This window comes from Callithrix jacchus, chromosome 8, assembly GCF_049354715.1.
Source record: "Callithrix jacchus isolate 240 chromosome 8, calJac240_pri, whole genome shotgun sequence".
In the NCBI taxonomy this organism is placed as follows: domain Eukaryota; kingdom Metazoa; phylum Chordata; class Mammalia; order Primates; family Cebidae; genus Callithrix; species Callithrix jacchus.
Window position 1 is genome coordinate 9,408,466 of NC_133509.1, and position 26,401 is coordinate 9,434,866.

Sequence of the window (26,401 nt, forward strand, 5' to 3'; positions counted from 1 at the left end):
TGCCTCAGCCTCCAAGTAGCTGGGATTACAGGCGCGTGCCACCGCACCCGGCTGATGTTTTTTGTGCTTTTAGTAGAGATGGGGTTTCACCGTCTTGGCCAGACTGGTCTCGAACTCCTGACATCGTGATCCGCCCGCCTCGGCCTCCCAAAGTGCTGGGAATACAGGTATGAGCCACCGCCCCCGGCCGACACTGATTTTTATTTGTGTTACTGCTCTCTGGAGATACATCACAAGATTTAATAAATGTTTTTTGGTCTGCATTTATGTGATGCGTGACCTGGTGATTTGAGTTCCACCATTACCTTTTTTTGCTTTCTGATTATGTACCATGTACGTAAATCAATAAGGAAGAGAATGCAGAAGCAGCTCTGTTTAACATTTCAGGGGTCATGGAGTAATGCTCTCTAAGATATTTATATCTTCCTGAGAAGATGTCTTTTCCTTTTTGACATTCAGACGAGTTCACTAAGAGATTCATCACTAAAGACAGGGGGAGGAGTGTGAGGGGGGAATGAAAAGACATTCCCTGCCTCCCCCAGTAAATTTCTAGATGTCTTTCAAAAGATAGATAGCAAAGAAGAAAACTCAAGAGTTTTTATTTTGAATAAGTCATTTTTTTTAAGGCATTGAAGTACTGAGCCTTTTCTTACCCAGGATCGTAACAGTCAGGGGAATGTGGATATATAATTAAAGGATCCCCAAAAGCAAAATCGACTGTTGGCTTGCAGCTTCCCGTGAGTTCCACAGCTTCTCATACCTCCCAGGTTGTAGCCTCTCTCTCCTCCTTTCTGCCTCCTCCATCCTGACTTCAGCCTTGTCAGAACCAAATCACTTCCTAAAGGCCCCACATCTTAATACTGTAGTGTTGGGAATCAGGTTTCTACTTCAATCTCGGAGAAGACACTTGCAAACGGTAACAGAGGAAGCTTGCTCAGTGGATTCTTAAGTCAAGATGCCTTCTCTAACACAGATCATCACTCATCTATTGTTTTTTCAGGTTTGGTAGTTTTCTTCTCTCTTTTCCCTCTTCCTCTCCCTCTCCCTTTCCCTCTCTCCCTGCCCATTCTTTCCTCCCCTCTCCTTCCCTTCCGCCCGCCCGCCTTCCTTCCTTCCTTCCTTCCTTCCTTCCTTCCTTCCTTCCTTCCTTCCTTCCTTCCTTCCTTCCTTCCTTCCCTCCCTCCCACCCTCACTCCCTCCCTCCCTCCCTCCCTCCCTCCTTCCTTCCTTTCTTCTTCTCTCTCTCTTTTTCTCTCTCTTACTTTTTCTTTCTTTTTCTCTTTTTCTTTTTCCTTTTCTTTTTCTTTTGGTAGAGACAGGGTCTCCCTATATTTCCTGGCTGTTGAACTCCTGGACTCAAGCCATCCTCGTGCCTGGGCCTCTCAAAGTGCTGGGATTATAGGCATGAGTCACCATGCCTGACCTTGATAGTTTTATAGTGAGGTATTTTTTAGTGGTCTCCTCTCTATAGCTGATGATAAAATCTGTCAACCTCAGTTGCATAGGGAGCTGTGGTGATGTGAGCACCCACAAGGATAACAGTGGGTGCAGCCATTGGACCACCGGGAGCAGAGTGGGTCCAAAGCCTCCGTGGGTGCTAGTTAGAAGTTCTGTGTGCTCTCCCGCTGATATTGCTTACAAACCTACTGTCGCAAATTTCTAGACAGCCCCGGCAGCTGCTTTTAGGCAGTCAGTGATAATAAACAACAGTTAACTGACGACATGGTTTTGTGCTGGGGGCTAGTGTCCCTGTGAGGGGTGGTGGTAAGGTTGGGAAGCTCTTGCTTGTGCTGGAGGCCATTTCTGTTCTAACTCTCACCCGCTTAGGTCTTGCCTGGGAAGGTTGAGAAGGCCCTCGAGTAATCTAGGAGCCCTTCAGGAACCTCAGGAACTCCTAACGACTTGAACCCCGAGAGCTGTTACATCATCCTAGGATCATTTAGATGTTGGAAGGACTTTAGTGATGAAAGTGACTTAGGCTCTTATTCCCGGCTTGTCCCCTGCCTGTACTGCTTGCAGCTTTCCTCCCCGAGCTCACTGGAAGCTCTCAGAGGGCAAGGCAGGGTCCCTCCCTCTATAAGCAGCATCTGGTCTACTACACCGTGCTTGCCAACTCTCTGAGAGTTGCTGTGAGAGTTTAAGCCACTTGAATGCAAGACCAGTCTTATTTCGTCCAGTTTATTTCCCTGGAGTACTCAGCATAGTTTCCTGTGCTTTGTAAGTAATAGATAAACAGATGTAGATTGACTAGTATCCTTCCCCTAGGCCCAGAATCTGAACCTTATCTTCTGTACCCACAAGACACTGTGCCTTAGATATTTAGGTCTGCAGTTTGAGGTGGTTGTGTGGAATGTGGAGGGGGACCCCACAGAGGGGCTTCCCATTTCTTTTTATATGATGGAGGAGTGATCTGACAAGGAAGACCGTCATTTGGTTTCATCCGTATTAGAGTAACCGAATTTATTTTAATTCCAGTATAACAAAAGCCAAAATAAAACAAACTGTTATTCTGTCACTCTAATAAATTTGCTAACATAGTCTTTTCCCTGCTTGACTGGAAGCACCCTAAATTCTATGCAGCATCAATCATTGTCCTGTTATCACAGGTATTTTCTACATTGCCATGTAGCTTTGTTAGTGGTACAGCATGGTGGTATTATAGCAAGGCATGGGCCCTGGAGGCACATATGCCCAGGTAAGAGTCCTGCTCCTGGCACTTGTTGGCTTTGTGACCTTGGGCACAATACACACATATGCATATGCGTATGTCCTTGTCTACACCGGCACCTGCATCTGTGCTTATATTGATTTGCTTTCGAGATGATGTCTTGCTCTGTTACCCAGGCTACAGTGCAGTGATAATGATCGTAGCTCACTGCAGCCTCGAACTCCTGAGCTCAGACCATCCTCCTGCCTCAGCCTCCTGAATATACCTAGGACAACAGGTGCACACCACCATGCATGGCTAGTTTTTTATATTTAAAAAATCCATGTAGAGACAGAGTCTTGCTATGTTGCTCAAGCTGGTCTTGAACTTCTGGACTCAAGCAGTCTTCCCACGTCAGCCTTTGAGTCAATGGGATTATAGGCGTGAGCTCCAGCTATGCCTATATTTATGTATTCATACACATGTGTATAATTATTCTGCTGATTACCACTTAAATTTAACTGTAACTCTTCGCCATTTTGTGTCAAAAAAAACTACATTTAGGCTTATTGTACTGATTAAAATCCTAATTGGGCCATATGTAGTCTAGCTAAATAGATTAGTTTGCCAGGGCTGTCCCCTAACAAAATACCACTAACAAGAATGTGTGGTCTCACAGTTCTAGAGGCTAGAAGTTCAAGGTCATGGTGGCGGCAGGGTCGGTTCCCTCTGAAGGTTGTGAGGGAAGGATCTGTTCCAGGCCTCTCTTGTGGCTTGTAGATGGCCGTCTTCTCCTGTCCTCTTTACATCATAGTTCCTGTGTGTCTGTGTCCAAGTTTCTCCTTCTGATAAAGATAACGGTCATTTTGGATTATGTCCCACCCTAATGACCTTGTTTTAACCTGATTGCCTCTGTAAAGGTGCCATCTTCAAATAAGATTGCAGTCCGAAGTCCTGGGGGCTAGGATCTTAACATTTGAATTTTGGAAGAAACACAGTTCAGCCCATAACACACACTAAGGTAGGTGCTCTGTTGGAGGAAAGATGAATATCAATTTTATAGATACTGGTGCTGATCGATGACACGTGACTGTAGCTCAGATTCCCATGGTTGCTGCCCCTCTCCAAGTCCGGGAATCCTTTAGTCCTGCTGTTTCTCTGGGAATTTTTCTCTCTTGTCCCTGTCTCTCTCTGATTGGTCTGTGCATTTCTTCTGTTATTTTTCCAGCTTTATCTTAAGTTTTAGGTTTGTTTTTGGAATTGTTTTCGAAGAATAAGTCCAGGTTGTGGAGATAACAAATGTGACATTATCTTAAAACAGTCCTTTAAAATACTGTCCTGAACTGTGCTACTGGGAATTCACCGTTTCGTGTCATCTGTCACAGGGTCATTTTGGTTTCTTCCTTGTGCTTTTGATGAAGTAACATGTATGTGTACAGACTGCCATTTGAATTGTTTTTTGCTATTTGAAAATACAAATCTTATAGCCAGGTACAGTGGCTCATGCCTGTAATCCCAGCACTTTGGGAGGCCAAGGCAAGCAGATCACGAGGTCAGGAGATCAAGACCATCCTGGCTAACAGGGTGAAAACCCGTCTCCACTAAAAATAAAAAAAAAATGAGCCAGGTGTGGTGGCACGTGTCTATAGTCCCAGTTACTTGGTAGGCTGAGGCAGAAGAATTGCTGGAACCCGGGAGGCGGAGGTTGCAGTGAGTCAAGATCATGCCACTGTACTCTTGCCTGGGTGACACAGTGAGACTCCATCTAAAAAGAAAAAGATAATACAAATCTTACTCATAACTCACTGATGAAATTGCTAAGACGTTGGATCTGGCTTTATTTTATTAACTATAGGAAAGTGTTACATCACCAGCATACTTCAGTTTAGTTAATAACCTTTTTATAATTTGGGTTCCATGTGGTAGGCAGTTCTAAACACTTGGGCTTACAAGCACCAGCACACGGCTGCTCACCAAGCATGTCCACACGGCTTTCTGTAGTAAAGTCTAGTCTAGTCCTTTCTTCTGTCTGTCATTTCTGCCGTCTGTAGTATATTTTAAAATTTATGGTAAACATTTGTCTTTTCTCTGCCTCTTTTCTGTAAATCTGGTTTATTGCCCATGCCAGATCTTTTTTCTCCCGTTCATTCCTTTATCAGTTCTGTCTCTTGTTCTGGTCCCTTGCAGTTGGAGTCCTGGGCAGCAGGATGGTTCTGTGGGTATATTGAACTATAAAACCTAGAATGATTATTGGCCTTCTCAGTTGTTAATGCATATTCATTCAGTTAACCCATAAATCAAACAGCTGATACCTATCCATTCAGATTTCATTATTTCCTGTTGTTTTGGTATCTTCTAGATTGCTCTGTAAAAATACTGATGGCAATGATGATCGCTTTAACAGAAGGAAGAAATTTAGCTTAATAAAATAATCTGAAATAAAAAACAGAAGGGGTTTCAAGTAGAAAAATCCTTATTGCATCCTTATTTATAATAGGGAAAACCTGCTAATAGTTGATACATGCAAAAAATACAGCTATTAAATTGTGGGGCCTTATTTACATTATTTATTAAAAACAATGTACAGAGTTTGCAGTACAGTGGGAAAATATGTAGTTAGAGTAGGGAGAGCTTAGGATATAGAATTATATACAGTGTGTAATCTCAGCTACATAAAGTATGTATATACATTAGCAGGAAATGTGGCCAGATGTTAGCGGTATTTATCTTTGGGTGGGGTGGGGCCAGACATGGAAGTCTAGATTCAGACAGACCTGGCTTAAACCTTCCTTTCCTTTTGTGTTAGTCTGTTGCTTACGAGACATAATCTGTATTAAGCCTAATTTATCTGGGGTCAATAGGATCTCCCTCACCTAATGATTTTCCAGAATCATTAGGTGAGTGCTGAGTTCAGTGTATGACATACAATAATGCAACAAGTGAAAGTTCAGTTATTAATAAAAACATTATCAATAAAAACCCATTTTTTCCCATTTCACTGTATTCCTGGCCCAAGCACTGTATTGATTTCTCTATGTTCGCTTGCGTTTTAAACAGCACACATTAGAAGGCAGAACCCCCCAAATCCATGGCTTTGGTCAAGTTCACATAACTGTTCTGTTTGGATTGTCCTGCTTGGGTGAAGTCTAAACCCCTTAGCATGGGGTTATGTTGAAGATTCAGTATCTTAATATAAAAAGGGCTTAGCCTCGGTGCCAGGCACATAATCACTTACACATGTTAGCTGCTATGTACATAAAATTTTAAAATATGTGTATAATTTAACTGAAACATTGCACGTTTTTAGGTATAAAATGGGGGTGATCTGGGCATGAGTGGTGGTAGAAAATGAGGACCCTTTGGAAAATCTTGTTTGGTCTGTGACTGCTGGATTGGTAATGCGATGATGCTGATGAACTTTGAGTCTACACAAATGGAAAGTTTAGGCAAGTTTCTTGATTTGTTTCATTTCTCCAAATATATGCCAGATTTTATAGGCTAACCACCAAGGGTCAGCAAAAACAGGTAACCATATATGGTTAATGGATTAACATAGATAAGTGGCAAAAATATGTTTTTAATTTTCTTTCATTTTTTCTTCAAAATCAAGAAAAATTTGCCCAAGTCAAAAAATGTGCTTTGTTGCCTTTTTGAGTCATGCATGGTGTGGATTTTCAGCCTTTTCTTCACTGGTCCTTGCAGGGGAAAGAAATGGAACTACAAACCGCAAGACTCTCCCATTTTTTAGGTGAAAGCAAACATGATGATGTAGATTTGCTCGGTCACCTGGCAGCCCAAATCCATGCTGCTTTTAGTAGATGTTCTTCAGTGGGGGCCACACTGTCTCAGTATCAAATTAAGCACAGCATAGAGAGAGTCAGCTTGAGAAGGAAATCGTGTGCAGTTCACCTCACTCATTCTTCCAGGTTCAGTCTGGAAGAAAACACTGAATTCCCTCCCCATCACTGCAGATCAAAGCTCCCCCCACCCCCAGTTGAAAACCAAGTATATCTGTGCTCATCACAGTGGTGTGTGCCTTAATGACAAAGCTCGTGTTGCTCGGCCTCAGCAGGAGCCTGCAGAATATGCCTTCCTGAGATTTTATAGGCTAATCACCAAGGGTCAGCAAAAACAGGTAATGGGATGAGTTATTCCCTGTTATCTAGACAAATGGTAAATAATTCATAGTTCACCTGGTCTTGACCTTCACTTTTATTTTTCTTCTATTTTTTTTTCTTGGACCTGACCTTTTATATTTTTATTGTATCTACTTTTGTAAACAGCCTATTTTCAATCATTTGAGTTAATGTATAAAAGAATTCAAACTCAGAGTTCAGTTCAGAGCCGGCTTCTTTCTGAAGCTCGTAACGAGGGGAGGAAAATAGCAGATCTGAAAGGTAGACTCCAGAAGGACTGAGATGTATCAGTGATTTATTCAGCTGTCTTGGCAACCACAGGGGAAGAGTGAGATTGTTGGAGAGCTGACACAGCCTTCTTACGGCTCGACAAAAAATGACAATAACTTCCACACACAGGCCAGGATTTCACGTATCTTCCCAGAACCTTTGTTTTTATCTATGAAAGGGGGTGCAAAAAAATCCAAAATCTTTTTTTTTTTTTTTTTTCCTTTTCTTGAGATGGAGTTTCACTCTTGTTACCCAGGCTGGAGTGCAATGGCGTGATCTCGGCTCACCGCAACCTCTGCGTCCTGGGTTCAAGCAATTCTCCTGCCTCAGCCTCCTGAGTAGCTGGGATCACAGGCACGCGCCACTATGCCCAGCTAATTTTTTGTATTTTTAGTAGAGACGGGGTTTCACTTTGTTGACCAGGATTGTCTCGATCTCTTGACCTTGTGATCCACCTGCCTCGGCCTCCCAAAGTACTGGGATTACAGGTGTGAGCCACCACGCCCGGCCCTCCAAAATCTTTTTAACTTGCTGGCCTGTTGATCATAATCAGTGACAAGACCTACATGGCCGTGCCATGGAGCGCTTCAGTGCTGAGTGGTCATCAGGTGATAGCATCTCTTGTTTGTTTCCATGGTGACGCAGGCCAGGAGGGCTGGTCTTCAACCAAGGTCACAGCCCAGTGCTCTGAGAGTTGAGGGGAGGAGATGGATCCTTGCTTGTTGGGGCAGGGTTTAAAGACTAGTTTAGGCCGGGTGCAGTGGCTCAGGCCTATAATCCTAGCACTTTGGGAGGCTGAGGCAGGTGGATCATGAGTTTAGCAATTCGAGACCAGCCTGGCCAATGTCATGAAACCCTGTCTCTACTAAAAATACAAAAAAAAAAAAAAAAAAAAAAATAGCCAGGTGTGGTGGCACGCGCCTGTAATCCCAGCTACTCAGGAGGCTGAGGCAGGAGAATCACTTGAACACAGGAGGTGGAGGTTGCAGGGAGCCAAGATTGCGCCAGTGAACTCTGGCAGGGAAACAGAGTGAGACTCCGTTTTTTTTTTTTGTCTTTTAAAAAGGCTTGCTTATTTATTTATTTATTTATTTATTTATTTATTTATTTATTTATTTTTGAGACGGAGCCTCACTCTGTCACCTAGGCTGGAGTGTAGTGGCACAATCTTGGTTCACTGCAACCTCCGCTTCCAGGGTTCAAGCAGTTCTTGTGTCTCAGCCTCCTGAGCAGCTGGGATTCACAGGCGCGTGCCACTCTGTCCGGCTTATTTTCGTATTTTAGTTTCACCATGTTGGTTAGGCTGGTGTCGAACTGCTGACGTTGTGATCCGCCTGCCTCAGCCTCCCAAAATGCTGGGATTACAGGCGTGAGCCACCGCACCCAGCCAAAAGGCTAGTTTATAGAAGCAAAGCTGCATGCTGGGCTTGAGGGGTAACAGAGAACCTGGAGCCGAGGGTGGTAACATTTCAGATACACAGTCTGAAATAATGGAGCAAGTTTTACAGGGATTGAAAAATCATCCATTTCATTAGTATGGAGGATTCTTACCTGTGCATAGGAGATGGGAAGCAGAGTAGATAAGGTTGGGTGGTGGGTGGGGGCCTTAGTCCTTGGGGCTAAGCAGCTTGAACCTGAATGTCCATAAATTTCAGCATGCTCTGTGTGCATTAAAGATCAGCTCTAGGCAAAATCAAAGCTGTGAGAACACAGGCGTTGCCCCCCCCACCCCGCCCCAGCAGTTCCTTTTTTTGTACTCCCCTGCTCACTGCCCTTTCTCCACTATGCCAGAGTTCTTCTGTGTTCTGTAGCACACTACCCCTTCCTCAGCAGAATTTCCTCTTAATTAGGCCTCCTCTGTAATGAAGGGCAGAGCTCGGCTAAGTTGCCTGGAGGGTTCTGAAACTTACCATTTCTATGACAGCGATAGGTAGCAAATGCACATATCCACTTTTATAGCGAAGTTTAACTGGGGACACATCTTTATGGCCAAAAATATACTTAATGATGGAATTCCAGGTGCCAGTGCCAAGAATTACCTGGCAACAGGAGGGTAACTTGGAGGGATCCTGGGAGGGCTCTAGTCAACTGTGTACATACCTTCTCTGTACATTGTGGCCGTATGAGAAGGTCTGGCTGTGGTTTTTTAGCAGTGTGACCTCTGGGAAGGTCTCTTGATCTCGAGGTTTTCGTTTCTTCACCTAAAAATGGAAAACAGTATCAAAGATCTTTTCTCATCATTCTTGTATTCCATGTTGAGGGCACTCTCTGGTTCTCTTAGTGGAGGCTAGAAATGCTGACTTCTCCCCACCCCATTCATGCGTTAAATAAGTAAGTGTTGAGCCCTTGTCTGTGGCAGGCACTTTATTGTGAGCAGTATACATGGTGCTTGCCTTCAGGAGGCTTCCAGTTGTTTCTGACTGAGGTGGCTTGGTTCTTTTTTTGAGTTGTTCGTTCGAGTTCTCACTTGGAGAACTTCGTCTTGTCAGCCACGAGCTTCAGCGTCTGCAGTTCCTGGAGCAGGCTGTTCTTGAGCAGACCTAACTTGGTCCGCTGGATGTTGGCTCTCTGTTCATCCTTTAGTTGTGATATTCGCGTGGATAATTCTTAATGGCTACTGTAGGGGAAATCTGGTTAAACCTTTCCATGGAGTATGTGTTAATTCCACAAATATTTATTGAGCACCTGCTGTATGCTGGGCACTGCAAGGCCTTGAAATAGAAAGGTGAGTCTAACGATGCAGTTACTGCTCCCTGAGGCCAGCAGGGGAGATGGACTTGTAACAGCAAATGTATTTCTGACACCACATATATATCTAACTGCTGCTATACTGGGGACTGTGGTGGCCCTACAGGTTACTTAGGGATATATGGAGTTTGCAAAACATGGCCTGCTGCTGAGTTTACACCTGTGTGGGTGGTTAATTATTTCTCCTTTGCTCATTTACCACTTGACTTTTAATGATGGTTATTTCTAGTTGAAGTGTTCAAACAATAGTCCTGACGTCTCTTGCCTCCATGAGGGAGAACTCAAGAGGGATTCTTACATAAATGTTCTCTCTAGTTTTTCTGGTCTCCCCACTCTGGCTGCAGATGGGAACTTAGCTGTCCTGGTCCTATTGTAAGTGGCTTTCAGCCACATGGAAAAAATCACATCAGATGTGTTCATTGCTGCTTTTCCTGAGCTTACTATGGCATGGAGCTCTCTCAGGTGTGGATACAGAGAGTAGGGCAGCCTCTCCATTCAGGCCCTGCCCTCTGGGTTCCCACCAGTTGGGAAGAGATATCTAGGGCCCAGTAGGTTGACAAGATTATTAGGGGGGACCTTGGTAACTTGCGGGAAATGTGGCTCCGTAGTAACCCTGGAGTGAGGATGAGATCAGATGGGGTGCTCTGCTTCGTTCCCTCCTGGTCCCTACTTACCTGGCTCCCCAGGGTACCTGAGCCAGGACTGTCCTGCAGAGCGAGATGGAAGGCAAGACCCTGGCTTTGGCATTTGCAGCACTTCTGGGTAGCTGTGACCCAGCGCACGATGGGTTCTTACCTGCAGAGGAGCTACTTCTCTTCCTTCCTTGTAGAGGAGAGGTAGGGAATGGAAAAGGGGAAGCTCTTTCCTTGGCATTTCTTTGAGAGAGCCGAATTGTTCCCAGGAGATTGAGGCGGAAACACAGATGAATATAGCAAGTATAGCCGTCCAAAATTGGGCACAGAGGTCTTCCCGAGAGATCACAGCGGCAAGTCAGTGGCTGGAGGCTGAGAGAAGAGGGGAATGGTGGCCAGCTCTTACTCTTGTGGACATCCAAGGCCCCACTGAGGTATGGCAGCCTGTCCCTCTGGTCTGCATTACACAGGAGTGTGCAAAGCCCCCATTGTGCCTCCTCTAAGTTGCCCCAGGCAGAGCTCATGAACAAGTCCCAGAGTGGAAGCTGATCGTAATGCCAGCCTTGCCCCGCAGGGTGAGGGATTTTTCCCTCTTGAACTCTTGGGTTGGGGGAACCTAAGTGACCTCCAAGAGAACAGCCTAGGCGCTGTAGGAGTTAGCTGCTCCACATGCACGCAGCCTCACCGCTCAGCCTCAGATAGTTCTGTGTTTAGGAAAAACATGTTATATGACTGGAATAAGAACACAGGAACTATATTTATTTATTTTTAATTTCTATTTATGTTTTTGAGATGGTGTCTGGCTTTGTTGCTCAGACTGGAGTGCAGTGGCATGATCTTAGCTCACTGCAACCTCCGCCTCCCAGGTTCCAGTGATTCTCCTGCCTCAGACTCCGGGGTAGCTGGGATTACAGGCATGTGCCATTATGCCTGGCTAATTTTTGTATTTTTGGTGGAGACGGAGTTTCATCATGTTGGCCAGGCTGGTCTTGAACTTCTGACCTCAGGTAATCCTCCCACCTCAACTTCCCAAAGTACTAGGATTATAGGCATGAGCCACTGCTCCCAGCCACGGGAACTATATTTATTTAAGTGAATAAAGGGCAAACTAGAAGGTGAGCTCCATGTAGACGGGAATTGTACCTGTCTTTGCTCCCTAATTCCTGTTATAGTATCTAGTACATAATAGATACAAAATAAGCAATAAATGATGTTTGTAGCTCAGATAGTGGCCACATCCAATGTGCTGGTTTCAGTGTTTCCGGAACAACTCCCATTAACATTTGTGATGCAACTCCCATGACTAATGTTAATAAAAATAATAAGCCCTTACCTAGCCTTTTCTCTGTGCCTTTGACTCATTGAATTGCCTGGCAATCTTACAGACAGATCTGTTCTTCTCTCCCATTTTGTAGAGGAGGAGACTGTGGCAGATGGCAGTTACGTGACCAGCTCAGGTCATGCAGCTGGTAATGCAGGTGGAGTTGGGGCACTTTGAGGTCCTCTCTTACAGGCAGAGATCCCACGGGAGGCTGCTCATCTTGACCAATGATGCATTTATTTTGAAGAGGAGGAAACCTCCGCTGGAGCTGAACTTGTTTGTCCTGGGGTGAACCAGGGTGAGCCTGGGCAGCCTAAGCTGCGGCCATCATCCTGGGCTGTTTACAGCTCCATGGGACTGAAAAGTGTGTATTCTAAAAGAAGAATGTCTGGGTTTCATCACTGGTTCCATCGGCTCCACTTTCACAAGGGAAACTACAGAAGGGTTTTGTGTTGGTTCAGGCAACCTTTACACATACAGTGAGGGCAGAAATGGTCAGAGTGAGACAAGATTATGAAAAGAAACACAGAGCAGGTTTTATGAATTTATACTCAGGCTTTGAGCAAAAAAAAAACAAAACGAGGTTCAGTAAGAGCAGTCATTCAAATTGGGATAAAGGAGAAACGAACATAAGAAGATCATAAAGTAGAAAAAGGATTAGAGTAAACAGCACTGCAAGAAGCTGAACACAGATTTGGCTCTGAACTTCCATGCGGCCAAACTACAAGAGGAAACCTGATCAGCTCTCCTAGCCTCTGAGTCTCTACCATGAAAAGCCCACAGAGGGGTTAGGGTACAGAAAAGCAGGGGCCAGGACCAGTTGCCGACTGTGCTGCCCTGAAAACATCACCGAGGACAAGGAGCACAAATCTTTATTGAGGTGTGTTGTTTGAGCTGCCTCATTTTCTCAGGGGTTTTTTTTTTTTTGAGACGGAGTTTCACTCTTGTTACCCAGGCTGGAGTGCAATGGCCCGATCGTGGCTCACCACAACCTCCGCCTCCTGGGTTCAGGCAATTCTCCTGCCTCAGCCTCCCGAGTAGCTGGGACTACAGGCACGCGCCACCATGCCCAGCTAATTGTTGTATTTTTAGTAGAGATGGGGTTTCACCTTGTTGACCAGGATGGTCTCAGTCTCTTGACCTCGTGATCCACTCACCTCGGCCTCCCAAAGTGCTGGGATTACAGGCGTGAGCCACCGCGCCCGGCCATTTCTCAGGGTTTTAGTGGAAGTACAGTTAAATTTCTCACAAGTATGGAAAATACACACTCATCTTTAGTCTACATTTCTAGGTTGCTACATGTTCTAGTTCTATTTTCTTTTTTGAAGTTGCTGCTGCTATCGTTGGTTGGTTTGTTTCTGAGACAGTCTTGCTGTCATCCAGGCTGTGGTGCGATCTCTGCTCACTGCCACCTTCTCCTTCTGGATTCAAGTGATTCTCCTGCCTCAGCCTGCCAAGTAGCTGGGATTACAGAGGCCCACTGCCACACCTGGCTAATTTTTGTATTTTTAGAGGATTTGGGGTTTCGCCATGTGGGCCAGGCTGGTCTCGAACTCCTGACCTCAGGTGATCCACTTGCCTCAGTCTCCCAAAGTGTTGGGATTACGGATGTGAGCCATTGCACTCGGCCGTAATCCTACTTCTTTTTGCCATAGGGTAAGTGATGGTACTTGATTCCAACAAGTGTCTGTTTTGCCAGCATCTCATTTTGTTGTGAATGGTGCTGGAAATAGCTCATTGCTGTGGTTCTTGTGGGATGGTGAATAAATCCCATGTGCTTTGATTTCAGAGCTCATCTAGGTTTCCCTAGGTCAGTGACCATCTTGCATGATGATAATTAAAACACCTTGTTTTTAAATATAATGGTGTAGATTACAGAGTATTGGCCTTTTAAAGACATTCCCGGGAAGTCAGTTGTTGGCCTTATCTCAAGCTTGAAAGAACTGAATCTCAATAAAGAGGAGCCAGAAGTGAGGCAGCGACACTGGGGCCTTTTAGTCTTGGAGCCGCATGCAGTGCTCTATAAGAATAATTGGTTTCCATTATTATTATTATTTTGGTATATTGTGTTCCTGTCATGCTTTATTGCAATAGTTGTTTTTGGGTGATAAAAAAAAGTTGAGGCCACAAGTCTCATAGTGAACGTAGCGTTCCTTATCTGTTGAATACGTACCCTGAACTACTGTCCATTTCATGCCCTGCCCGCACAGGAATAGTTGGCCAAGTGTTGAATATCTATTACGAAGCTCCTTCTGTGGGAGCAGGCTACCTCCTACTCTCTGAAGGCAGCAGAGGGGAAGTGGCAGGTCCAGAGGTCCGAAGTATCTGCAAGCCTGGAACTGAGCCTGCGCTGCACACTCCACACCCAGGGTCCTTTCTGTGAACCTAGACTTAGCCACTCGCCTTCTCTGCAATAGAACCAGGGCACCCATGTGCACCTGGCGTAGAATAGAGCTTACATATGGTGAGGAAGGGCACCTAGCTAGCCCCAGACTGTCTCTGGACCATAATAAGGTGGAAACCATGTCTATGTAGATAACTTCCCCATGGAGTTTACACCAACCATGTGACGTGCACCTTTGGATACAGAGTGTTAAAAGCATACATGTGAACTACTGCCTGTTCCTCTGTTCCCTCCTAGCATACCTGCTTAGGAGACAAGTCCATACCTGCTATGCCACCTCTCTCTCCCATCTCTCTCCTGAACCTGCTACTCCATGCTCTGACCCTTACCCCACAAGCTCTCCAATTTGCTGGATTCAGCTGTGATGTCTCTGTTGCATCCTACCTGACCTGTGACCAGCAATGAGCCCAGCTGATCTCTCCCTTCTGTTTGATGTGCTTTCTCCTGGGTTCCACCCTCTGTCTGTTCTCCTCCCTCACCTACTCCTTCGCCTCCTTTGCCAATTCCTTCTCCTCTTCCAATTCGGAACGTTGTCCCTAGGACTGAGTCATTAGGACTCCTCTCGCTCTCCCTCACTCCCTAGAGAGTCTTTCTAGCCTCTCCCACCCAGTTCTCTTGCCATCTTTGCGTTCAGTTCTCTATTCCACCTCTTCACTGATACCTCTAAAGAAACTCACCTCCAAATCTTTGACCCCAGCAGGCTTTCTCAGTTGTTTTTGGACAGAGGTTTTCCTCATGTCCTCCTATTTCTGCTTCTCTCCTTCCTGTCTGCTTCTCAGCTCGCTGAGCCGCTCTCCTGTGCACCTGGTAGACCCCTCAGCCCCAGGCGCCTCACCGTGCCCTGCAGGGCTCCCTCCAATTCTGCTGCCCCTTTTGACGCTTTTTCTCTTTGCTCCCCTGTGTGTCTTTTGCTTCCTTCTGAGCTCCAGTATTAGGTCCTGCTGTTATATTTGGCTCTCAGGTCCGTGTCCGGGCTATGTCTTGCCTTGGATGGAATCTCTCTCCGCATAGTTAGGGGACCATTTATTTGCCCTTCAGCATGCTCAGTTTTTAGCCTGGGAAGGGTAGTCTTCACGAAGCAACACTTAAAACTCTTACTTTTCCCAGGGAACGGAAGATATTGATCATCCCATCTTCTCTGATGCATCCCATAAACAGCATCCAGGGCAGCATGGAGCTCTGCAGCTTTCCTCACTGACTTACTGCCAGTGAAGCTTATGGATTTTAGCAATTGTCACCAGCCCCCAGGGGACAGAGTAGCCCATGGAATGATATTCGTCACAGAAATTAGTCTATTTATCTCTAGAGTTAAAGTTTTATTTCCCCCAACTGGGCAGTTGCTGGGCTAACTCGGTCTATAAAGAGATGAGTAGGGGAAGCTTTTACATAGGGCTTTAAAAGTCCTCGACATTGCAGGTGGGCATTGTCAGTTATTTTGAAACCCCTCTGCCGTGTCAGCAGTCCAGCCACTGCCTAGGCTGTGGTTAATTAATTCACTTTTAGGCAGATTTCCAGTGAACACTGCTGTTGTTCATTGAAGAGTATATCCTGACATTTCTCAACTAAGGAATAGTTTCACAATTTTCATGGCAAAATTCATTCGGAATGCAAGCATGGGTCAGAATGACATTACAGTTGGACGGCCTGAAAGCTTGCTTTGTGACTGTGTAAACCATGCCCGAATTCGCCAGCGCATCTGTTGAAAAACATCTCCTGTGTCCAAGTGACCCAGCCACCTGTTGTTAGGAAGCCAGCAATCAAGCTTGCTGAGAAGCTAAGACCTTGGAGCCACCGCTGCACTGTCTGGGCCTGAGCAGCCTGTTGTCCCCTCTGCCTTGTGGCCGTATCATTGCCTCCTAGCACCTGCCTTCTAATGTGGGAGGAAGCTGGAGGCCGGGCTTACTACTTGCAGGTTCTCTAATAAAACATAGGAAAGAGAGAGTGAGCTTGATTGAAATGCCTGTGGATTGATGTTATCTGGGCTGCTCTAAGATTCTATGAGTTAGTAACTAGAAAGGACCTTGTTTTGCTTGCTAGGATGATACTCAGCTGGTTATGTCTGAGTTGGTTCTTCAGGCACAAAATAAAAAGCATTTGTGATACAGGTTTCTTTCTGTCTCTGTTGTGCCCAAGGGGTATGTTTGATAGAGGCTGGCTTGGGTTAAGTGAAGAGGGGACAGGTAAGTTTCTGGCCATGAAATAGAGCAGTTACTGGAAATAACTCCATGAGCCACCAACTCAAAGGAAAAGCACTAAACTCTTGAACTTTTTTTTTTTTTAAACAGAGTCTTGCTCTGTTGCCCAGGCTGGAATGCAGTGGTGCAATCTTGGCTCACTGAAACCTCCATCTTCCAGGTTCAAGGTATTCTCCTGCCTTAGCCTCCTGAGTAGCTGGGATTACAGGTACCCACCTGGATACCTGGCTAATTTTTGTATTTTTATAGAGATGGTTTCACCATGTTGGCCAGGCTGGTCTTGAACTCCTGACTGCAGGTGATCTGCCCACCTTGGCCTCCCGAAGTGCTGGGATTACAAGAGTGAGCCACCATGCTCAGCTAAATTTACATTTTTAAAAGAAAGCATTTATGAATTAATTTAAACTTAGCCTAAACTTTTCCTTTCTTTTTGTTTTTCTTTTTGAGACGTAGTCTGTCTTGCGCTGTTGCCCAGACTAGAGTGAAGTGGCACAGTCTCAACTCACTGCAGCCACCGTCTCCCGGATTCAAGTGATTCTCCTGCCTCAGCCTCCTGAGTAGCTGGGATTACAGGTGCATGCCACCATGCCAGGCTATATTTTTATATTTTTAATAGAGATGGGGTTTCACCATGTTGGGCAGGCTGGTCTCAAACTCCTGACCTCAGGTGATCCGCCTGGCTCAGCCTTTCAAAGTGCTAGGATGACAGGTGTGAGCCACTGCACCCAGCCATCTGTATTTTCTAAAACTACTGAACTGCACAAGAAACAAAATACCTCCATAGTTTGTCTAAACCAAATCAGAATTGAGTTGGCATTTGATTCCCTTTGAGACCCCAATCACGTGAAGCTGCTTGGTCCCTTTGGATTTAATATTGGCCTCTCTGGCCTCACGTTTATCTCCCCTTGGGATTCTATTTTAGGCACTGTGCGGTCCCAGTATCATTATGGCCACTTTATTTGTGAAGAAACTGAGGCAGAGTGGCCAAAGTGACTTTCTCAGATTGACACAGGCTCCTAGTGATGGAGCTGAGCCCGGAAGCCAATGCTTCTTGTAGGTGGGTGGTGGAATTCTTGTGCCAAGAGGAGCACTTGAGAGGGCTTCCCTGATTTTTCTATGTACCCAGGAGCTGAGGGGACCCAGGGAATTGAGGCTGTCTTCACGACCCGGTGACAGGCGCCCAAGGCTCTCTGCCTCTTGCACTGGGGACATTAACCTGGAAATTCCACTCCCGGGACCTTCTCTCAGAAACTCCAAGGAGCGGGACTAGTCAGAGGGAGGGGCAGTGAACATCTGGAGCTCCCTTCCTCCTCAGGAGTTCTGCTTGTCACCCTCTAGTAATAACTCTTAGCTGATATGCTGCTATTGTCTTCCTTTAAATTTGTCAAAATTGAGTTTTGAAATTTGTTTTGTACCTAAAGTACTCTTTTTATTTACTGTTTTATTTCCCTTTCCATGTTTAAAGTTGATTTTAAAGTCCAGTGTTTTTTTTCCCCCCAAAACAAATTATTATCGTGAACGTCAGGGTTTGTCTCGTGTTTTTCAGGCATTGTAAGTGAGACTGACCACATCATCTAGGAAAATGGTAGCCCTGTCCTTAAAGATTTGTGTCCGCCACTGCAACGTGGTGAAGACCATGCAGTTTGAACCGTCTACAGCTGTGTATGATGCATGTCGAGTCATTCGGGAGCGGGTACCTGAGGCACAAACTGGGCAAGGTAGGTCATGGGTTATTTACTGGCTTCTTAAAATGTGTGCGTGTTTTTCACTTATTTGCTAAAGAGACAGAGGCTCCAAGTGGTACACAAGCCTATTAGTGCATATATTTCAAGTGAAATGTCTTAGATCAGTAACTGCCTGCTTCCTCTGAGACTTGCGATGACAATGACCATGCCCACCTCTGAGTCATCACTGTTGTTGGACCCAGCAACTTGACCCTCCCATACGTTAGGATTGTGCTCTGCAGCTTACAGATCACGTTCTCACGTATCATCTCACTGTCCCAAGGAAGTGCAAATGAAGCTGCCCTAACAGTATTGGCGCTGTATATCCTAAGCCCTGCTTCCCGTGCAGTATTGGCGCTGTATATCCTAAGCCCTGTTCCCCGTGCGGTATTGGCGCTGTATATCCTAAGCCCTGTTCCCCGTGCGGTATTGGCGCTGTATATCCTAAGCCCTGTTCCCCGTGCGGTATTGGCGCTGTATATCCTAAGCCCTGTTCCCCGTGCGGTATTGGCGCTGTATATCCTAAGCCCTGTTCCCCGTGCGGTATTGGCGCTGTATATCCTAAGCCCTGCTTCCCGTGCAGTATTGGCGCTGTATATCCTAAGCCCTGTTCCCCGTGCGGTATTGGCGCTGTATATCCTAAGCCCTGTTCCCCGTGCGGTATTGGCGCTGTATATCCTAAGCCCTGTTCCCCGTGCGGTATTGGCGCTGTATATCCTAAGCCCTGCTTCCCGTGCAGTATTGGCGCTGTATATCCTAAGCCCTGTTTCCCGTGCGGTATTGGCGCTGTATATCCTAAGCCCTGTTTCCCGTGCGGTATTGGCGCTGTATATCCTAAGCCCTGTTTCCCGTGCGGTATTGGCGCTGTATATCCTAAGCCCTTTTTCCCGTGCGTGAACGCTTTCCACTGCATCGGAACCCAGGGCACATATTACATTTCACATTTTTTTGCAGGGACATTATAAATTTTATCTCAAATCTTTAAGAAAAAGACTTTTGTGAGATATGTTTTAAGTTTGACTGAATCCCTCATGCCCGTTAATCTGAGTTTAAACAAAAGCCACTTGTGCCATTTTATTTTCCCCTGCCCTTTGTCTTCCATGTGTCTTTCCATTATTTAGTGTTTATTTGACAGGTAGTTGAGAAATCAGGTCCCTTCCAAATCAATTAATCTTAAGTGTGAAAGTGGGATAAAACCTATCTTAAAAATGAAAAGAGCAGGCCAAGCATAGGGGCTCACACCTGTAATCCAAGCACTTTGTGAGACCGAGGCGGGAAGATCGCTTGAGCCTGGAAGTTAGAAACCAGTCTAGGCACCAGGGCAAAACTCTCTCTGTACTAAAGTCTGAAACATTAGCTAAGTGTGGTGGTGTGTGCCTGTAGTCTCAGCCACTGGGGAAGTCGAGGTGGAAAGTAACTTCAACCCAGGAGTTGATGGCTGCGGTGAGCCGTGACCTAGCCACTGCACTCAAGCCTGGCTGACGGAGTGAGACCCAGACTCAAAAAAGGAAGAATAAAAATCAGACATCACAACAAGGTTAATTATAAATACAAAAAGATCTTGAAAAGATCTGCTTTTCATAAAATTCTTTTTGGTCTAAAACATATTTTTATTAGCGTTACTTTTTGGGACAGTGTCTTGCTCAGTCACTGAGGCTGGAGTGCAGTGGCCCCATCAGACTTCACTGTAGCCTCGTCTCAGCCTCCTGAATAGCCAGGACTACAGGTACACACGCCACCACACCCAGCTAGTTTTTGTAGACCACAAAAAATGTGAGGGAATTTGAAGACAACCATGAAGCAGTCTGACGACAGAATATCTTTAGATTTCCATGATTTTTTTTCCTTTTCAGTATTTTACAGTTTTCTCATCTCTATATCATTTAATACATTTTATAACTATTTTTTGTTCTTTGAGACACAGTCTCACTCTGTCACCCAGGCTGGACTGCAGTGGCACAATCTCAGTTCATTGCAATCTCCACCTCCTGGGTTCAAGCGATTCTGCTGCCTCAGCCTCTCGAGTAACAGGCATTACAGATCTGCCACCATGCCTGGCTTAGGCCTATTTTTTTTTTGAGACAGAATTTTGCTCTTGCTTCCAGGCTTGAGTGCAATGGTGTGATCTTGGCTCACTGTAACTTCTGCCTCCCAGGTTCAAGTGATTCTCCTGCCTCAGCCTCCTGAGTAGCTGGGATTACAGGCACGAGCCACTACACCTAGCTAATATTGCCTTTTTAGTAGAGATGGGGTTTCACCATGTTGCCCAGGCTGGTCTGAAACTCCTGTGCTCACCTGATCCACCTGCCTCAGCCTCTCAAAGTGCTGGGATTACAGGCGTGAGCCACCGCGCCCCCTGGCCATTAAAACATTACTTACGTTGTTAATAAAACTGTGTTGTTGCTAGATTACCCAGAAATAAGCTTTGCTACATCCCTAACCTTACTCTTTTTGGTTGTCCAGTCATTTCTGGTGCCTTTACTTTTCTCTTCCCTTTTTCTGTTGTTTTTCTTTCAGATTTTTCTTTTCCGTGGTGGGTAGGGAGCTTGATTGTTATGTAGTGTGGGTGAAGTTGCTTTTCTAAGAAACAGCAGGAGCTCTTACCCTCATCTGGGGCTCTGAGAAGAAAGAGAAATTTTGAGGGAGGAAATGGTACTGCTCCTCTCCTCCCGCCTCTCCCCCAACCTCATATTTTTTATGCCAGATTAAGGGGTTCCTGCAGAGAAAACCAAGTTTAATTGTGTACCTTTTACATAACTTGGTGGTAGTAAGGGGCAGAGGCCTCATCCCACAAGGAACCCCTGCCTGTCTTCTAGACTGCTCAGTTGGGATGGTGGAGGGGTCACTTGAGACATAAAGGCTTCATTTGTCCCCATTTGCGTGAGTGGACTTGGGCATAGGTGGTCACTTCCTTAGTTTCTTCACTGCTGTCTTGTTATTCTCGATGGGATGTTGGTCTGGTTTTTATAGCAAGGCATGGAGAACAAGCTCAAATTCAGTTAGAAAGAAATTTAGACCGCATCTAAATTTTCCTACATTTTAGGCACAACTGCAACCCACTGGTTTTAGGAGACACGTACCTTATTTGCACGCGTTGCTTCTGCAACTCAGCTTGTACTCCTCCAGATCTGCTGCATCCCCGGTGGCTGCTTGTGTCATCAAAACGAAACGTTTCTGTCTGGTGAAGGAGCACACCCACATCCTCGCCGAGTCAGCAGGCTCAGGGCCTGGAAGTCAGTGATGACTTCATCACCACTCTGCCTTCTATTTTTCATATTCCAGCTTCTGACTATGGACTGTTCCTTTCGGATGAAGACCCCAGGAAAGGGATTTGGCTGGAAGCGGGCAGAACACTGGATTACTACATGTTGCGGAATGGGGTATGCCGACGATCCCAGTGTGCTTTTCTCATCGCTTTGTCCCTGGGCCTTCCATAGAAGCCAACATGATTATGCTATTTTGATTCAAGGGCATCTTATGAAGAGTTCAATGCATTGTACTTTGTCAGGGCTGTCCAGGTGTTGATAGAAAATGTCAGATACCCAAATTCTTGAGATTCCATAGAAGGATTGAAGCAGTTCGGCCGTTAGTATTTTAAGTACTTTCTACTTCTCGTTGTTGGAATTGGAAATTGTGAGATAAGATACAGCATCTTTACTGTAAGTATGTAAGAGATATTCCTGTGCCTGGTGATAGGAAGTAAGACCAGATGAGAGGGAGAGGGAAAACCAAGTGTAACCCTGACGGTAGTTAGAGAGTGAATATCAGTGTTTTGGTTTTGAAAAAGAAACTTCAATTTGAGATGTGAGTTTAATAATGATCAGCAGTAGGCCGGGCGCGGTGGCTCACGCCTGTAATCCCAGCACTTTGGGAGGCCGAGGCGGGGAGATCACAAGGTCAAGAGATCGAGACCATCCTGGTCAACATGGTGAAACCCCATCTCTACTAAAAATACAAAAAATTAGCTGGGCATGGTGGTGCGTGCCTGTAGTCCCAGCTACTCAGGAGGCTGAGGCAGGAGAATTGCCTGAACCCAGGAGGCGGAGGTTGTGGTGAGCCGAGATCGCGCCATTGCACTCCAGCCTGGGTAACAAGAGTGAAACTCCGTCTCAGAAAAAAAAAAAAAAATTATCAGCAGTAGTAACAGCAACAACAAAAATGATTGTGTCACGGAAGTAGGGGGAGGTGATGAGTAGAACCGTATCAAACACTTTGTTCAGCTTAACCTCCAAGATACCAGGTCTTGGTATGTAGGATGGAGTGGACCCATTGGATTGATGGGTATTACATAAAGTAGGAGTGAAATATGTGATGCTGATCAATTTGGATAAGAAATTAACAGTTTAGTTTTAGGAAGTTCATAGTTCTAGTTTTGGGAAGTGTAGTAAACAAGTTACTTAAAAATAACCCCCAAATGTATCACCCCGGACGGTCTTGTCATTATTGTATTTCAGCATATTGTTTCGAAAATCGTTACTACTGTGATACGCCACTACTGCTAGGAGTGACGAGGATGCTATTTATGTCTTTCATTATTTATAATATATCAGGTAAAATGTATTAATAGTGAAAATTAAACACGTTTTCCTATGCAGATAGTAAAGACATGTAGATAGTAAAAGTTGCTTATGGCAATGTGGAAAGATAATTGCAGACACACGCTGCTGTCCTTTTGAAAGAAAGGAATCGCTTCCCTCTGCTAATTCTCCTTAGAGCAGATCATTCCCAGCCTTTCAGGAGGTCGTACGCTACTTTCATTCACCGAGGATTGTTTTCAATCATTGTGAGGCATTAAGTATGAGTTCTTTGGGTACAGTTTCACTATCAGATTTTTAAGGAATCTTTATGAAAGCAGTTACTTAGCACTGGAGATTCTGTATTATCATAGTGGCAATAATCCCCTGAATGCCTTGGAAGGTACTCAAAGATTTTTTTTTTTTTTTTTTTGAGACAGAGTTTCACTCTTGTTACCCAGGCTGGAGTGCAATGGCCTGATCTCGGCTCACCGCAACCTTCGCCTCCTGGATTCAGGCAATTCTCCTGCCTCAGCCTCCCGAGTACCTGGGATTACAGGCACGCGCCACCATGCCCAGCTAATTTTTTGTATTTTTAGTAGAGACAGGGTTTCACCACGTTGACCAGGATGGTCTCGATCTCTTGACCTCGTGATCCCTCCGCCTCGGCCTCCCAAAGTGCTGGGATTACAGACGTGAGCCACCACGCCCGGCCTCAAAGATGTTTTAGAAGAAAGAGGAAATCAGAGTCTACTGTGATTTTTTTTTTTTAAAGAAAAGTATTCAAGTTTGTTATCTGTTTTCCCACACAGTGTGAAATTTGTGTGTGGTTTGTGCTGTAGGATATTTTGGAATATAAAAAGAAACAGAGACCTCAGAAAATCCGGATGCTGGATGGATCTGTGAAGACGGTGATGGTGGATGATTCCAAGACTGTGGGGGAGCTCCTGGTCACTATTTGTAGCAGAATAGGTGAGCATTCAGATACCTTATAACTTTTGCTTGGTTTTTAATTGTAGGCCTCTTCGTTTTTCAACCTGCATTTCCTCTCTAGGCAGTTTTGAATGTGTCTTAACACACCGAGTTCTGCCCAATCCATAGAGTGTGTGTCCATTCTCCCAACTTGCCGATCCACTAAGACACTTGAGAGCTGTCATTTCCCTCTCCAAAACTAGGAGATTTTCAAATGGAAAGTGGTGTAGTTCAGCCTCCTGCCCACTGCTGCCTTCTGTTCTGTATGAGCACTATAGATGCTCACTGTATCCTTCTGTTCTGTATGAGCACTGTAGATGCTCACTGTATCCTTCTGTTCTGTATGAGCAATGTAGATGCTCACTGTCTCCTTCTGTTCTGTGTGAGCACTGTAGATGCTCACTGCTGCCTTCTGTTCTGTATGAGCACTATAGATGCTCACTGTATCCTTCTGTTCTGTATGAGCACTGTAGATGCTCACTGTCACCTTCTGTTCTGTGTGAGCACTATAGATGTTCACAGTCTCCTTCTGTTCTGTATGAGCACTGTAGATGTTCACAGTCTCCTTCTGTTCTGTATGAGCACTGTAGATGCTCACTGTCTCCTTCTGTTCTGTGTGAGCACTGTAGATGCTCACTGCTGCCTTCTGTTCTGTATGAGCACTGTAGATGCTCACTGTCTCCTTCTGTTCTGTATGAGCACTGTAGATGCTCACTGTCTCCTTCTGTTCTGTGTGAGTACTGTAGATGCTCACTGTATCCTTCTGTTCTGTATGAGTACTGTAGTTGCTCACTGTCTCCTTCTGTTCTGTGTGAGTACTGTAGATGCTCACTGTCTCCTTCTGTTCTGTGTGAGCACTGTAGATGCTCACTGTCACCTTCTGTTCTGTGTGAGCACTATAGATGTTCACAGTCTCCTTCTGTTCTGTATGAGCACTGTAGATGTTCAGTCTCCTTCTGTTCTGTATGAGCACTGTAGATGCTCACTGTCTCCTTCTGTTCTGTGTGAGCACTGTAGATGCTCACTGCTGCCTTCTGTTCTGTATGAGCACTGTAGATGCTCACTGTCTCCTTCTGTTCTGTATGAGCACTATAGATGTTCACAGTCTCCTTCTGTTCTGTATGAGCACTGTAGATGTTCAGTCTCCTTCTGTTCTGTATGAGCACTGTAGATGCTCACTGTCTCCTTCTGTTCTGTGTGAGCACTGTAGATGCTCACTGTCTCCTTCTGTTCTGTGTGAGTACTGTAGATGCTCACTGTCTCCTTCTGTTCTGTGTGAGCACTGTAGATGCTCACTGTCTCCTTCTGTTCTGTGTGTGCACTGTAGATGCTCACTGTCTCCTTCTGTTCTGTATGAGCACTGTAGATGCTCACTGTCTCCTTCTGTTCTGTGTGTGCACTGTAGATGCTCACTGTCTCCTTCTGTTCTGTATGAGCACTGTAGATGCTCACTGTCTCCTTCTGTTCTGTGTGAGCACTGTAGATGCTCACTGTCTCCTTCTGTTCTGTGTGAACACTGTGGATGCTCACTGTCTCCTTCTGTTCTGTATGTGCACTGTAGATGCTCACTGTCTCCTTCTGTTCTGTATGAGTACTGTAGATGCTCACTGTCTCCTTCTGTTCTGTATGTGCACTGTAGATGCTCACTGTCTCCTTCTGTTCTGTATGTGCACTGTAGATGCTCATTGTCTCCTTCTGTTCTGTGTGAGTACTGTAGATGCTCACTGTCTCCTTCTGTTCTGTATGAGCACTGTAGATGCTCATTGTCTCCTTCTGTTCTGTATGTGCACTGTAGATGCTCACTGTCTCCTTCTGTTCTGTGTGAGCACTGTAGATGCTCACTGTCTCCTTCTGTTCTGTGTGAGTACTGTAGATGCTCACTGTCTCCTTCTGTTCTGTATGAGCACTGTAGATGCTCACTGTATCCTTCTGTTCTGTATGAGCACTATAGATGCTCACTGTCTCCTTCTGTTCTGTGTGAGCACTGTAGATGCTCAGTGTCTCCTTCTGTTCTGTATGAGCACTGTAGATGCTCACTGTCTCCTTCTGTTCTGTATGAGTACTCTAGATGCTCACTGTATCCTGTTCTGTGTGAGCACTGTAGATGCTCACTGTCTCCTTCTGTTCTGTGTGAGCACTGTAGATGCCCACTGTCTCCTTCTGTTCTGTATGAGCACTGTAGATGCTCACTGTCTCCTTCTGTTCTGTGTGAGCACTGTAGATGCTCAGTGTCTCCTTCTGTTCTGTGTGAGCACTGTAGATGCTCACTGTCTCCTTCTGTTCTGTATGAGCACTGTAGATGCTCACTGTCTCCTTCTGTTCTGTATGAGCACTGTAGATGCTCACTGTCTCCTTCTGTTCTGTATGAGCACTGTAGATGCTCACTGTCTCCTTCTGTTCTGTATGAGCACTGTAGATGCTCACTGTATCCTGTTCTGTATGAGCACTGTAGATGCTCACTGTCTTCTGTTCTGTATGAGCACTGTAGATGCTCACTGTCTCCTTCTGTTCTGTGTGAGCACTGTAGATGCTCACTGTCTCCTTCTGTTCTGTATGAGCACTATAGATGCTCACTGTCTCCTTCTGTTCTGTATGAGCACTGTAGATGCTCACTGTCTCATTCTGTTCTGTATGAGCACTGTAGATGCTCACTGTATCCTGTTCTGTATGAGCACTGTAGATGCTCACTGTATCCTGTTCTGTATGAGAACTATAGATGCTCACTGTCTCCTTGAGTACTCTTAGTGACTGCCCTTATGATTGATTATTAGATAGTTTTTCTTCTGGTGGCCTCTCTTAGTCTCCCCAGAGAACAAGTCTGCTTCCTTTCTAATGAAA

General features: G+C 45.3%; 1 protein-coding gene and 1 long non-coding RNA gene across 31 annotated transcripts in view; one reads left to right on the forward strand and one right to left on the reverse strand.

The window, feature by feature from the left end:
• TLN2 (talin 2) overlaps positions 1–26,401 on the forward strand; it is a 482,025-nt gene that overhangs the window by 256,739 nt on the left and 198,885 nt on the right. For 24 of the 30 annotated variants that reach the window (XM_035261780.3, XM_078333299.1, XM_078333307.1 and 21 more), the window contains 3 exons: positions 17,900–18,071; positions 21,360–21,457; positions 23,434–23,563. In XM_035261780.3, coding sequence (XP_035117671.1) covers positions 17,936–18,071; positions 21,360–21,457; positions 23,434–23,563 — 364 coding nt within the window. In that variant the 5' untranslated portion in view covers positions 17,900–17,935. Of the gene's footprint in view, positions 1–3,567; positions 3,669–17,899; positions 18,072–21,359; positions 21,458–23,433; positions 23,564–26,401 lie in introns of all 30 variants that reach the window. The other 6 variants (XM_078333295.1, XM_035261779.3, XM_078333305.1 and 3 more) reach the window with 1 other exon arrangement.
• LOC118145066 (uncharacterized) lies at positions 2,430–21,237 on the reverse strand. The gene is made up of 4 exons (XR_004730226.3): positions 21,158–21,237; positions 10,597–10,805; positions 9,154–9,254; positions 2,430–4,412 (listed from the first exon to the last, which is right to left on the reverse strand). It is a non-coding gene; the product is annotated as an uncharacterized LOC118145066 (long non-coding RNA).